Source organism: Vicia villosa, linkage group LG5 (genome assembly GCF_029867415.1).
Source record: "Vicia villosa cultivar HV-30 ecotype Madison, WI linkage group LG5, Vvil1.0, whole genome shotgun sequence".
NCBI classification, from domain to species: Eukaryota; Viridiplantae; Streptophyta; class Magnoliopsida; order Fabales; family Fabaceae; genus Vicia; species Vicia villosa.
The window spans coordinates 141,624,985-141,640,330 of NC_081184.1; the positions used below are offsets into that span (position 1 = coordinate 141,624,985).

General features: G+C 30.4%; 1 protein-coding gene across 1 annotated transcript; it reads right to left on the minus strand.

Annotated features, from left to right (window-relative positions):
- Positions 1–2,599: 2,599 nt before the first annotated feature.
- LOC131605625 (histone H3-like centromeric protein CSE4) lies at positions 2,600–6,226 on the minus strand. Its single transcript, XM_058877961.1, has 3 exons — positions 5,721–6,226; positions 4,273–4,327; positions 2,600–3,194 (listed from the first exon to the last, which is right to left on the minus strand). Exons 1-3 carry the CDS (start codon positions 6,128–6,130, stop codon positions 2,772–2,774), a joined length of 888 nt encoding a protein of 295 aa, XP_058733944.1. The 5' UTR covers positions 6,131–6,226; the 3' UTR covers positions 2,600–2,771.
- Between the last annotated feature and the right edge of the window lie 9,120 nt (positions 6,227–15,346).

A 15,346-nucleotide genomic window follows, 5' to 3' on the forward strand; every position in this document is an offset into this window, starting at 1 on the left:
TTTTTAATAGCCTAAGTTTGACCTATTTAATTAAATAAACATTTAAAAAAACCTAAGTCTGACCTTTTTGTTAAATAAGTCTGGTTTGATCTGACCTTATATAGGCTAGGTCATATGTCCCTGTAAGCCGGTCTGGCCTATTCCAACCCCTACTGCGTTCATCGACATGTAAAAAAGTGTTGTATACTTTTTAAATAATTTAATATAAAATTATTTATTTTTAAATAATATTATTTGTATCACTCTAAAATACATCAACATATCTATAAAAGATAACAATAGATAAAAAGCATAGGAATATTTGGAGCGACTTATTTTTTAAAAAAATTATCTTATAACTAACTTTATATTTATTAAAAGAAAAACTCACATCAACAATAACGACACGGTAGAAATAAGTGAGAAAAAACTCGTATTTGTTGAAAAAAGTTAAATATTTAAATCTAACTTAGTTAATAATTGATATTATTCTTCTATATTTGACAAATTATACATCTTTAATAATGTGGCATTATTATTTTTAGTTTGACAATTAGATAGATATATTTATATAATATAATAATAATATTCTCAATTATTATAATACTTCTTCTTTGAAATATTTATCATGGTGCTCCATTGAAATATTGTCGAGAAGAATCGTATGGGAACTTAAGTGGTCTAGTTAAAAACTTTATTAGGAAAAAACTCATTGAGATAAAAATCTTAATAAGAGAAAAAGAATACAACATTATACTCCCCTCAACATAACACATTTAGTTTCTTTAAAGAATTTGAAGGTGACGCATTCAAATATTTTATACGCGCTTCTTGAAAATTGATTTAAGAAGTGTCTTTGTAAAGAGATCTTCCACATTATCACTGGAACGGGTATATTGAATATCAACCTCTTTGTTGCTTTCGAGTTCTTGACTGAAAGAGAAGAACTTTTGAGAGATATGTTTGGTTCTGTCACTTTTTATGCAATCTTATTTCATCTAGATAATACATGCAACATTGTCTTCGGACAAAGTTGTTGGATTATTTTCAATTGTGAAACCATACGCTCCTTGGATATGTCGAGTTATCGATCGTAACCATCTACACTTTTTGTTTGCTTCGTTAAGGGCAATTAATTACTTCAACATGATTTGAAGAAGTTGTTGCAAGTGTTTGCTTTTGCGATCTACGTGATATTGCAGTGTTACATATGTAAATATATATCCAGTGTGTGATTTAACATTATGTGGATCAGACAAATATCTTGCATCTGCATAAGCAAGTGAAACTGATTTTGTATTGTTAGAACAAAACAAACCAAGATCAGATTTATCTCGGAGATATCGAAATATATGTTTTAATCCTTTCCAATATCTTTTTGTAGGACACGAACTGAATCTTGCTAGTAAATTCACTACAAAATTTATATCGGGTCTTGTATAGTTAGCAAGGTACATGAGTGTCCAAATGGCACTGAGGTATGGTACTTCAGAGTCAAGATCTTTTTCATTTGGCTATGCTCCAAAAATATTTTAAGTAGTTTTATTTGAAAAAGGGAGACTTCGAAAAATAGTTTTTAGTGTGGGTGTGATTTAGCATGCTTTCGAAAACGCCCTGGTGTTTTTACAATACTTTGATCACTGAGACACACACGATTTGATGAGTTTTCACACTTCCTCTCTTTAATACTTTGAAACTTTAAGTCTTTTTGTCAAATATACTAATCATATGAAAACTTCACTTGAATCTTCTCGAGGTTTGAGAGATCTTCAAGTTAGTCACCATCATCAGATAGTGAAGATTTCACTAGTGATCATAACCTTCAATTCTTTAGCTTGATTTGGAGGAATAGCTTGATCAACCATTTTATGCGTCTTTGGCCGCTTGAATCATCTTTAATACTTTTGAATCATCTTTAATACTTGTTTATATTCGTGCATTGTTGTCATCATAATCACTTAGGTTTGTCATCATCAAAACCATGACATTATTTGGGCTTAATATATCTTAGTTATCTATGAACTTTAATCACTTGACTATACCTATAAGTCCATAGTTTCATAGCACATTGGTAGATGTGGTTGCAGTCGCAGATAGTGAGTAGATATTATAATAAAGGATATGTTTAAGGAAAAATACATATTTGGATTTGATAGTTTATTTTGAATAAAGAACCAATAGAACATATCCTTTTGGATATATCGTCAGTGTTTTTGAAAATTGATTTTATGGTTTTTTAATCTAATTTGATTTTTTGTGTTTGAAGAATATATGCATAGCAAAATGGATCTAAACACTTTGAAAGAGTTAATATCAAGAATCTGGTCATATATTTTTTGATATGGACATTGGTTATTTAGCAATAGAGTAGTGATTATATTGATGATGAAGGTGGCATAGTGAATATCATATGACCAATAAAATTTAAGTAGTTTAGGTTGATATAAGAGGCTTTAAAATATTAAATAGATGTTGATATTTTTCTTTCAACTCCTCTAATGAGCGTGGAGTCTCAACATTAGAGATTCACCATTTTCAAAAATATAGAAAAACTTTCCTTGATTTTCTAACGCAAATTTAATCTTCTTTCGAATCCAAATGGTTCCATCGATTCTGCAAATTTAAACTTACAGAATATACACATTGTTAGAGTGAAACAGTAACTTGATTGATTAATATTGAACACCAAATAGTATTACAACAAGAGATTGAGATTCACACATAGAAGCTAAAACTACAACTAGCTATCTAATTCTAGGGTTACGAAATTGTAAAATTGGATTAGATAGAAACTAAGCCCTCTCGCCTCTGATTCTTCTTGCAAGCTGAATGTCCTTAGGCATGATGGTGACCCTCTTAGCATGAATAGCGCAAAGATTTGTGTCTTCAAATAGTCCAACCAAGTAAGCCTCTGCAGCCTCCTGGAGAGCCGATACGGCACTGCTCTGAAACCTCAGATCTGTTTTGAAATCCTGAGCGATTTCACGAACAAGACGCTGGAAAGGAAGTTTGCGGATCAGAAGCTCGGTGCTCTTTTGGTACTTACGGATCTCTCTCAAGGCAACTGTTCCTGGCCTGAATCTGTGTGGCTTCTTCACACCGCCGGTTGCCGGAGCTGATTTCCTGGCGGCCTTGGTTGCTAGCTGCTTCCGGGGAGCTTTGCCGCCGGTGGATTTGCGTGCTGTTTGCTTGGTACGAGCCATTGTGAGAAAGATCTAGAAGGTTGATTTTGAGCTGAGAATGATAGAATAGATGTAATTTTGATGCGTTTTGCTATGGTGTGAAAAAAGGGTTTTATAGAGGTGTTTGAATTGAAATGAAGTGAAATTTTAGAGGGAGAAAGGGAGCGAGTTTTTGTTTTCGGAGCGATCCGCGTGACTGTCAATCTAACGGTGACGATTGCCTTAAACCATAGCGCACGGATTCTACTTTTCCCATATATATTCCTCTCTCATGGTTTAAAACAATATCATAATCTAATTGGCCTTAAGTGTATTCAAATACATTATATAGGTTGGCTCTAATAAAAGAAAATAATACTATAAAAGTTCTATAATCGAGCACAATAGCTCAAAACTTGCTAAAACAAAATCCGTAAATTTCTAGCACAATAGTTTCAAAATATGGTTTATTTATTGCTCAATTTTAATTTTTTTAGGATTTTAATCCCCTTTATAATCTAAAACCAAAATTATATAATGATGTGACAATTTAATGGATGATGTGTTAATGTCAAGTTAGCAATAATTAATTACAAGTTCATTTTTATTATTTTGTACTAGAAGAATAATTTTTAATTTTTTTTAATAATAATATAAATTACTATTTTTATAAAAAAAATAAATTAAAATTAAAAACACCTAAATTAAATTACTATAATTTTTAGTGATTTTGATTTTTTTTAAATAATTTTGTAATTTTTTTTTTTGAAAATTTAAGAATTAATAATTATAAAATTATAATTTTGGATTAAGAGAAACTAATTGATGACTTTAGAAAAAAGGGCAACATGTTTACCATTAGAGCCACCAAAACTTTCATGGTAATAAAAGACAACATATTTATTTATCGGTATCATTTGCTACTAATGAATGTCATGAACATGATTACTGCAATGAGAGCATCTTTTTTTATTCATCATCACAATCCCTTCTATGACTCAATCACCGTTGCATTTGATCCTTCCACATTCAGAATGATCACAGACCCTACACTGCTAAAGATTACTAATTCTTTTAGCTCAGATAATGAGGCAAGTGAGCCAATTAACTCTTTTTTTCATGTGAAGGATACACTTATCAAGAGTGATATCAGTTTTACTTCAATGATAGTTTCCTTATGTCTCAGGCTTTATGAATTTGAAAAATGAAGATTGGAAAGTAAAGAAACTTACACATTCATTAGGTCTAACTAGCTGTACAGAATCAAAGGCAAGTGATAAAATGATATCAGACGATCATGATAATTCTTGTAAACTCTTTCATTTCAAATCAGTTTATTTTTCTTCTTCTTATAAAGCAAATAGCATTTGCTATTGATTTGTTCCCTATCCTATAGAATTGGACCTATTATGATTTTTTCTGAATTATATGTCGCTTATGGTGTTCTCAAGGACTAGCAAAATCAAAATAGTGAAATTCTTTGGTCATCTCAATGGGTTCAAAACCACACGTTGCTCTAGATCATCTAAATGGGTTCAAAAATCACACCTTGCTCTGGATCATCATAGCACACTTTTACATATCCACTTAGAGGAAGGTCTTTTGGTAACAGATGACTCTTGAAACCATAATTTATTGATATTCAGATGGTTGATGAAAGAAAGATCAAACAAATTCCAAACTTCTCACTCCCACCGACAAATTGATGGAAACATCAACAATATTCCGTTTGCACTAGTTTGGTATAAGAATGTGTGAGTTATAGCAAGCATACTCAGTAAATACTCAGTAAATTATAGACTACTTCAAATCTTCATTTTCAAAAAGGATAATCAACCCTTTAAATATGAATCTAAATTTGAACCCTTGTATAGACATGATTTAGGCACAAAAAGTATATATAACCCGTCCATTTTGCTAGCATATCAATTCCTATGTTCAGATCATTCAAAATAGTAAACCTATTCTACGAGTAAAGAATACTAACAATATCTTAATAAGCCCATCAAAAAAAAAAAACAATATCTTAATAAGAATTGGCTATCCATATAGTACTAAAAGTCTTAAGCAAGATCTCCAAATAATCTGTTGGAAAGGGTTTACAAAACACGAATCAGAACCCTTTTTGCCTATACTAAGTAACTTCAATTCGAATTGTAATAATTCTTTATCTCTATCTATTCTATGTATATAACGTACTAAGTGAATATTAATGTAGTTACTAACCTAGATTGTTTTATTATAATGTAACATATAGTTAGAGATTACACATCATGAGAAATACCAGGGGTCAGTCAATCAGTTGCAATCAGCCAAATGACATTTTGCTTGGAAGGTTTTCTCCTTGAAGTACAAAGTGAATATTGATAATTGTGGATTTAAATTTTTAGGATCAAATTCAAACAAATCTCTTGAAATGTAAATAGGCAAATTACGAAAGAGATGTAGAAACATCATTTATAAACATTCAAATAGTATTACATCTAGACATTAAGATTCACGCATAGAAACTGATTCACGCTATATCATTCTAGGATTAAGAAAATAACTTTTGGGAGTGAAATTGGATTCGATACAAACTATGCCCTCTCGCCTCTAATTCTTCTTGCAAGCTGAATGTCCTTGGGCATGATGGTGACCCTCTTAGCATGAATAGCGCAAAGGTTTGTATCTTCAAACAATCCAACCAAGTATGCCTCTGCAGCTTCCTGAAGAGCCGAAACGGCGCTGCTCTGAAACCTCAGATCCGTCTTGAAATCCTGAGCGATTTCACGAACGAGACGCTGGAAAGGAAGTTTACGGATGAGAAGCTCAGTGCTCTTTTGGTACTTACGGATCTCTCTCAATGCAACTGTTCCTGGCCTGAATCTGTGTGGCTTCTTCACTCCGCCGGTGGCCGGAGCTGATTTCCTAGCGGCCTTTGTTGCGAGTTGCTTCCGGGGAGCCTTGCCACCGGTGGATTTGCGAGCTGTTTGCTTTGTACGAGCCATTGGAGAAAGCTCTAGAAGATTGATTCTTAACTGTGCTTGTTAAATTGATAACTAATCGATGTGTTGGAGAGCAAGAAACTGTAAAAGGGTTTTTATAGATGAGATGAAAGAGGGGTTTTCAATTTGAAGGCTTGAAATGAAATTTTGGAGGGAGGGAGGGAGTTTTAGTTTTCGGACCGATCCGTGTGAGTGTCAATCCAACGGTTAGGATTCCCTTACAAGATAACGCACGGATTCTACTTTTCTTTTCTTTAGGATTCTATTTGTTCTAAGCTCAAAACTTGGGGATTTTTTACATGTTTTTGTGTTTTTTTCCTCTTAGCAATTCATAACTTTTTTTTAGCTTCTTTGAAGATAAAATTAATATAATTTATTAAAATATTCTCATTTAGTGAAGTTGTTGAAAAACGTGAAAGTTATAATATATAGAGGTATAGTAGTGGAGAAAAATAATAAATGTTGCATTGATATTCTAAAGAGACATTTATTTTGAAACATAAAAAAAGTGCAAATGAGACGCTTATTATGAGATGGAGGGAGTACACTTCAAGGATAAATAAATTATGAGAATTTTTTTATTGACCCCTATGGAGTGACCCCAGCGAAAACTCAAATTTACCCCTGCTTCTGAGATGCATCTCCGAAGTTTTTTTTTTAGATTTTTCCAGATTTCGGAAATGCATCTCCGAAAAAATTGGGATTTTGATTAATTCCAAGATCAGAATAAATCAAAATCCCAAAATATTAAAATTTTTGGGATGTTAATCAATAAAGGAAGGATCAAGCTTAATAAAATATTTCTTTTTTCATATGACCAATAATTCCTTTGATATCTTTCTAATCAATTCTATATATTAACAAAACATTATTTTTCTCTCACATGAATAATCAATTCCAGATAATATCAAATAAATAAATAATACATAAGTCTACTTTTACAAAAATAAATTTAATTATTATTTTTAATTATAAATAACACTACTAAAAATTTGATCAACTAACGTACTTTTTATATTACTATTAAAAATTTACTATCATATTGATGTTAATGAAAAAAATTCTTTTTTTAATTCTTAAACAAATTTCTCATTATTTTCTTCAATTTTATTTAAATTAAAGAATAAAATTAATATTTATATGAATAATATATTCACATACTAGAGATTCACTTAAATTTTAATTCTATTCACCTAACACAATACTATTTACATTTACTATTCTAAAATATTTTCATTGTTTAAAATATTTATTTAATATTTACTATTCACTTAACGTCACCAGTACTATTTACATTTACATTTACTATTCTAAAATATTTTCTATCATATATTTACATTTTTAAAAATATTCTCATTGTTTTTTTTAATTTTATTAAAATTAAATTCTATTTTATTTAATTAAAATAAAGTATCAAATAATTTATTTGTAAATAAAGTAATAGATAGTTTTCAAAATGTGCATAAAAATTTGTTGAAAAAATTTAATTATAAATAATAACTACAAAATATTTTAATTTAAAAAAATGTTAACAATTATTATTATATCTTAATGATAATGATGTATATTTAATAATATCTTTTAATTAATACAATTAATTATACTATTAATTGTATTGATTCTCCTTTATTTTAATTTTTTAATAATTATTGAATTTTTTCGGAATATCCGAAACATTCCAAGATCAAAAATTGAAATATTTGGGATATGCATCTCCGAGGACACCCCTCTCCAAAAAAATAAAGGTGATTTTGAGAATGCATCTTCGAAAACACTTTTTTGTGTTTTCGGAAGTGCACTTCCAAATCAACTTTTTTCAGAAAAAAAAAAGAAAGTGATTTTGGAGATGCATTTTCGAAATATAGGGGCATTTTGGAAATTTCGCAGCATGTGACTAAGAAGGTTAGAGGGTCAATAAAGAAATTTCTTAAATTATTTAAATAAAAATAATGACTATTAAGAGAAAAAGTTAAGTGGTGTGAAACAATTTTTTTCCAATATTTACTTTTTTTTTATTGGATAAAATATGTGTTAGTTTCACCATTTTATATGAGATTTGTTTTTAAAATAACTAAAATGTATTTCATCCCAAAAAAAAAAAAAGAGTATGGAAGAGAATATTGAAAAAATAGTATCTCTAGCGTTGTTTAAGCTTGAATAATTAAAGAGCAAGCCAAAATAGTTCCACCTTTGTTAGAAGCAAATTCTAGAGTACACATAATACCTTTAATTTATGGAAAATGCTTATTAGTAAGAAAGTGGAAAAATAAGAAAGGCAAGAATATATCTCAACCAACTATTATCACCACAACCCCATGATCCCTATTAAAAAGGAAGTTAAATTTAAAATTAATTTAAAATTAATTTAAAATTTACCACTAAAATAGTGACACATACTCATTCTTGCATTTCTTCTTCAAATTACTTCGTACTAAATAGCATTACTCTTAATTTATTGACCAAAAATAATAATACCTTTGATTTGTGCTTTGAAATGTTGAATATATAATGTTGTATTGGATTTCTTACAATGCAAGTTAGTGCGGTTTGATGTTGTTTTAGATAAATTTGTTAGGATCCACTAAGCAAGTTAGTGAACATGTATAAATACATTAGATTATCTTGTAAGTTGTAAATACAGTGTTCCTCTGTTGGTTGAATAAAGCTTCATATTATTTCATAAAATTATACATTCTCTTCCTTTCTCATACACAAAATTCTGCATTTTGTTCCAACAAATTGGTATGGGAGTCTAGAGTCTAGTTTGATTCATTCATTTGTACTGGTAAATGGGAGCACAACTTAGAACTAATTTCCTACAAATCTATTAAAGGTGACAACTATAATAGATGGGGTACACAAATGAAGGTCATATTCAAATTTCAAGATATGGTTGAAATTATGGATGATGGCATGTTCACCATGGAAGAAAATGTGAATGATGCTCAAAGAGTTGCACACAAAGAGCATATGAAGAAAGATGGGAAAGCTTTCTTCCTGATTCATTAGTGCGTTGATCCAAACATTTTGTAGAAGATCATTGAAGAATAAACGGTCAAAGAAGCATGGGATAAATTGAAGAAATTGTATGATGGATATGAGATGTTGAAGAGAGTGGAATTGCATACCTCGAGGAAGTAGTATGAGATGACTCAAATGTAAGAAGATATAACAAACGCATAATTCTTTCTCTAAACTTCTTTATTACTTTTTCTCACTGATATTTTAGCCTTAGAGACTTTGTGACAAAATTCCTTTTGTGAGTGAGAATTAAGGTGTAATTCTAGAAGGGTAGAATTGTAAGTTTGTCCATGAACCTTTGTTTATACATCGGTTGAACATAATATTCATTTTGAGAGTTTTGTTTGGTTTAAATGCTAAACCCGTAAAATATTTGGCGTACGAGATTGTGGGATTGAGTCTCCCTTTCAAGATCAACCCAGTGTTAAAATCTCATAGGTTCTTAGTCAGCCCGGTATAAAACCAAAATTAGGTTAAATTTTAGTCCGATATTAAAAGCTTGGATAAGGTTCGAGATTAGCTTGATATTAAAATCTCACAGGTTAATGGTTAGCCCGATACAACCATGGTATAAAGTTTCATGAGCTTATCCCGTGTAAAATCTTGCAAAGTTTGTGGAAAGAAGACTAAGCACTTCCTTCTACTATGTGGAGAAGAGACTGACAGTTTCGATCTGTCGTTTAGCAGATAGGAGTTAAACTACCATATTCTAAAGTCTTATTTTCTAAATCATAAGTGTTTTTTTTTCATTTTACAATCATAATATCTATGAAGTTTTTGTTTTGTAAAGTGTGTTTTGTTGTTGTGTTTTGTTCTCGAGGTGATGAACTGATTTGAAGTCATGAGAGGTGATTCAACTGCTAGAATGAAATGAAGACAACATATGGTTAGTTTTTGTTGATTTATAATTTTTTTAAGGATCTATGGTTACGGTTTTTTAATCTGTATTATTTGTGTTTAAAAAAGTTTTAGAATTTTTTTTTTTGTAATCTTTAAGACTAAGTCACATAACCTGTTTTTTGTGATCTTTAAGACTAAATCACTTGTGTTTCAATTTTGTGTTGTGTTTTGATTCTTTTTTAAGGTAATTTTTTTTAAGGACTTGACATGGTTAATTTCTTCATGCTTGTTCCAAATTCCAAGTACCATCTGTACAAATAAGAATCCTCCTCCTCTCATGATTTCTTCTTCATATAGATAGATATAGGATCTATAGAGCAATTACTTAGAAGTAGATTTTGTGAAACAACCATCCCTATCTGATAAAAAAGGATCCCAGGATCCTTAATCCCCCCTCTTATCTGAGATATAAAATCTCAAGTTTGTTTATGAAGAGCAGATCTAACCTTTAATTCTTATCTCAAAAAGTTATGTTTGATAAGATTTTGATTTTTCTCTCATTGTTATTTTTTAATATGTATACTCATATGGCAACTTGAAAGATCTCTAAAGTTTTTAGAGATTACATAGATTATATGGCCTTGAAAAGAGAACTCAAGTTCTAAAAACATAAGGTCGGTAAACTATATGTTGGAAATCTCGTAAGGTTTATTTTATTAGAGTATAATCTCATAAAGTTATGTAATTTATTACGAGTTTATGTTAAAAGCGAAATTGTTTGAAAGAGATCTATTGAAATATGAGTTCATACTAAAACTGAAATGGTTTTAAAGAGTCATGGTTCTGGTTTGTCAATAAATCGTGTAATAGGAGATAGTTTTGGTTGTGCAACATAGTTTTTATCTTACTTAATATTTAATGCATCATAGTTTTAGATCTGCATCATGATTCTACATCATAGTTTTGGATATAACAACAAGCTAATATGATGAGTCCAAAGGACATGGTTTTGCATCATGTCCTTTTTGACAATGTGATCGAACTTTTTAAATATCAATATTTTGTTTCACTAATATGATTTTTTATTGTTTTATAGTTTTGGATCCGCATCATAGTTTTGGATCTAACAACAAGCTAATATGATGAGCCTAAAGGACATGGTTCTGCATCATGTCATTTTTGATAATGTGATTGAACTTTAAATATCAATATTTTGTTTCACTGATATGATTTTTTAATGTTTTATTGTAGATGAATTTGTTTCTCAATCTCACATTTGAAATAGAAGATGGAAGCTTGGTAGATGAGTTTGTTTCATTAACAAGATTAACATTAAAGGATCAATAAAAAGTCTTCTTTGAAATAGTAGTTTGGTTGATATGAAGCTTGGTAAATGGGAATGTCTTGATTTGAAATGAAACGAAGCTTGGATGAATGACTATTTCTTGATAAATGTCCATAATAAGAAAATAAATATATAGATGAAAATGTAATTTATGTTATATGAGTTTGTCTGAAAAAATTCTGTTTTATTAATTATTTGATTGGTTGATTTCTTATCATGTAATAAAAACTTGATCAAGATCAAATGGTAAAAGGAGTATAAATATTTTTTAATATAGAATTAGCTTAAGTGATAATTTTTTTAAAAGAAATGTAAAATTTAATTATTTTGTCAGACTTTAAGGTTTGTTTGGTTCAAATGAGGGGGAGGGGAGGGGAGGGAAGGGGAGGAGATTTTTTTAAATTAGATAGGTGTTTGGTTCAAACGAGGGGAGAAGAGGGGAAGAGAGAGATTTTAATTAAAAATATGTTTGGTTCAAGAGGGAAGGGGAGGGGTTTTATTAATAATTTAAATTTTTATCCTTATTATCTTATATAAGTGATAAAGTATGATATTCAAATGTGAAAAATTTATACATACTTTTCTGTTAGTAAAATTTCTAATATTGAGTGACTAAAAAGTTATAATTTACTACATAATGTTAAAAAATTGAGTTCACTTAATTCGAATAAAATGTTCAAAAACAAATTAATCTATATGTTGATAAAAACTTTTAAATTGTAATGAATTATTTAACACATCAAATACATAAAATAATTTATTATTAAATATAAATAGTTTAAATGTTTTAATAAAATAAATAAATTAATTAAATGAAAGATTTAAAGTTTGATATAAAAGAAAATATGATAGGATACATAACAAAATAAGAAAAAAAAATATAAATAAACATAAAAGAGTTATAAAAAAAAATAAAAAAGTACAATGATTATGATTTATATTAAGGCCAAAATTTTAAAATAATTTGAAGGTGGAGAATAATTATAATAAGTTGAGAGAAACAATCGAGAAAAATCACACAGAAGAGAGCAGTAATACAAAAGAAAATGAATAATTTTGAAATATTAAAATAAAACAGAGGATATTATAGTAATTATAATAAGTTTTAAAATATCAATATTCAGATTCCCTCCCCTCCAAATCCCCCCGATTTGGAAGGACGCAAAAAGTGTGTTTTGGAGGATTTTGCTCCCCTCCCCTTCCCTCATAAAATTTGAACCAAACACATTTAATTAGAAATATTCCCTCCCCTCCTCTCCACTCCATCAACCCTGAACCAAACACACCCTAAGTTTAGAATGATGTGAAATAAAATAAAATAGTGTAAAAATTTGATTGCATTTATATTGGATTATTTTTAAATGGGCAAAATTTGTAAATAAAAAAAAATAAACTTAAATTGATTTTAAATTTGGGCTTGAAATTCAATATGGCCCAGTTACAAGCTTAACCGAAAAAACCCGACATGACTAACCGAACCCAAAAAAATCGAATTCGATTGAACCGAAAGGTGAAATGGTCGGAAGTGGGTTGGTTCGATTCAAGGTTTTGGACCCGAATCTAAATCGAACCGAAGTCCACCCCTACTCACAACCAACAACGTGTAAAGAAGGACACACCATTAAGTATTTCCCTTTTTTAGGGAAAAAATTATCAAGATTTCTTGATAAAAGAGGTATACATTATTTTAAGGTTGAAATGATTAGGAAACTCTGATTAACCCCTTAAGACAGTGAGTTTAATTTTGTGCTCAATCTAAATAAATAAATGTTCTAACTTGAAAGACGAGTATTATAGTATTTTACAGCAAATGGGTGCAAATAATGATAATTACAGGTGCACAAAAGTAACAAAACCAACATAAGGCGGCCCAAAATGCACCAAGGAGGCTAAATTACGTAAGCCTAATCGGTTAGCACGTAATGATAACCGATTAAAAAAGCCCGGCAAAAAGATTTTCAAACCAAATTAAAGCCTAACTTGTGCCTCAAGCAAATTAAATCCCAACATTAATGAATATTACACAAAATCCTGAAAAATATGGATATCTAATTGATTAGATCCTTTAGCCAATCAGTCAGGAGACAAAAAAAAGGAAAGATTTTGATTTGATTTTTAATCAGCACAATCTTCATTGAATGCTTTATAGGAATACACGATCAAATATTTACATGGCACGTTATAAATCAATATGCTCCCCTCACCATATCTTGCATCTCATACCTTCTTGCATCTTTTCTTGTATGATTCCATTTTCTTGCTATAAGTATCACCATAGCCTCCTCGAGCCAAAAATTCAGAGATACACCAAGAACAAATCCCTTCACTGCAGGGTTAATAAACCGCGAGCAATAAGAAAACATGACAATCCTATCTAAGAGAGTAATTCAACCTTGGTACCTAGATATGAGACTCTTGAAAAGTCATAAGCCTTATCGCCAAATCTGCCAAGCTTCCCTCAAGGAGCAGTTCACCCAAATACCAAATAGGATCTTCCCAAGCTTAGTAAAAGAATTTTACCTAAACTTAATACTTGTAGGATATTCCATAAGAACATCTGTAAGAGGAGTGGAAATCGCACTTCACAAGGATCACTTTGGGAGAATCCTTGAGCTGCCCTCTAAAGGGATGACCTACACCATTGATACACCAGTAGGCCTCAAAAACTTCAAACATTCCACTGCCATCAACTACCTCGTAACCAAACCAATGGAAAAGAAGAAAGTTCCCTTCAAATTCACTCACCTAAAGCCAAAGGTTAGAACCCTCCATTACATTCTCGCTAGTATCCCCTTTCCAAGGATCATAAATTATGACTATGTAGTTAGGCAAGATATAGTACCCTTATGGCCCCTAACTCAAGAAATACCAACTAATTAGATAAACAACATATTCAACCTCATGATCTATTGCAAATAAAACTCATTTGCAGGGCTACCATATGGGCCAATAATCACAACACTTCTAGCCACCTTCAAAGTTAATACAATGGAGGAAACAGAAGACTCAACAAACCACATGATCACCTAAAATACCTAAAAGAGATTAGAATTCACATCAATCATGGATAAATAAAATAAGATTAATCATTTAAGGAAAAAAAGGAGATGAACAAACTGAGGACATAGGCCCCATGCTAGACAAAGTGCTCAATATCCGCCAAATCATAGTCGAGGATATAAAGAAATTCATGGCAATGAATGGTTACACTTATGTCATAGAATAATCTCACCTATGTTTTTTTAATCTCATGTTATTTCATGTTTTCCGCAAATTTCAAGTCAGTACTTTAATATATTGTACTTTCAATTCTATAAAATTCCTTATGTTATCTGAATTCTTAGCAATAATATGAGTGATGTTTTCCCTTTACTAAAATGTCTTGCTTGTCTATGTATGTATATTCACTACTCGCAATGCATCTTTAATTTGCAGTTTTGATTTCGACAAAGAAGATGAGTATACTTTTTAGGGGAGTATAATATACTCTCTATCTAACTCAAGGAGAGTTTAATCACTCCAAACACATTTGAATTGTTTCTTATACCACATTTCCTGAGAGATGTGTTGTCATCATAAAAAAGAGGGAGAACTTGGAACCTTGTTTTGCATGTGATATGCTTTTAACAAGGACATCAATTTTTTATGACGACAACTAATGTTTACTAACAAGTCAAGTACAATCAATTAAGCAGATAATGATGCAAGCCTAAGTATTAGGGTTTAATGGACATGACTATCTGATAGTAGCAATCAAGTGGAATATAAATCAAGCTTCATCTCAAGTTACTCAAGCAAGTTTCTATAGAAAGATCAAGCATCTAACAAAGTCTTGAAGTTCTAAGAAGCCCTCCTAAGTTAGTAATGAGCGAACACTTTGTAGAACATAAGGGCTTTATCGTAAAAGCGTGTGGCTAAAAGCGTGCGCACACACACACACACACAAAAAAAAACTATTTTCAAATTGATTTCTTTCATGAAAATATCTTGAAGTTGTGCCAGATAAAATGGGA

Bases quoted from the DNA above. Each gene is read 5' to 3' on its own strand.
- LOC131605625 (XM_058877961.1), bottom strand. From the start codon at position 6,130: ATGGCTCGTACAAAGCAAACAGCTCGCAAATCCACCGGTGGCAAGGCT. The intron at 4,328-5,720 runs GTTTGTATCGAA...AAATTCATAAAG, and splicing joins ATTAGAGGCGAGAGGGCATA to CCTGAGACATAAGGAAACTA. The intron at 3,195-4,272 runs GTATCCTTCACA...TCAACCTTCTAG, and splicing joins TGATATCACTCTTGATAAGT to ATCTTTCTCACAATGGCTCG.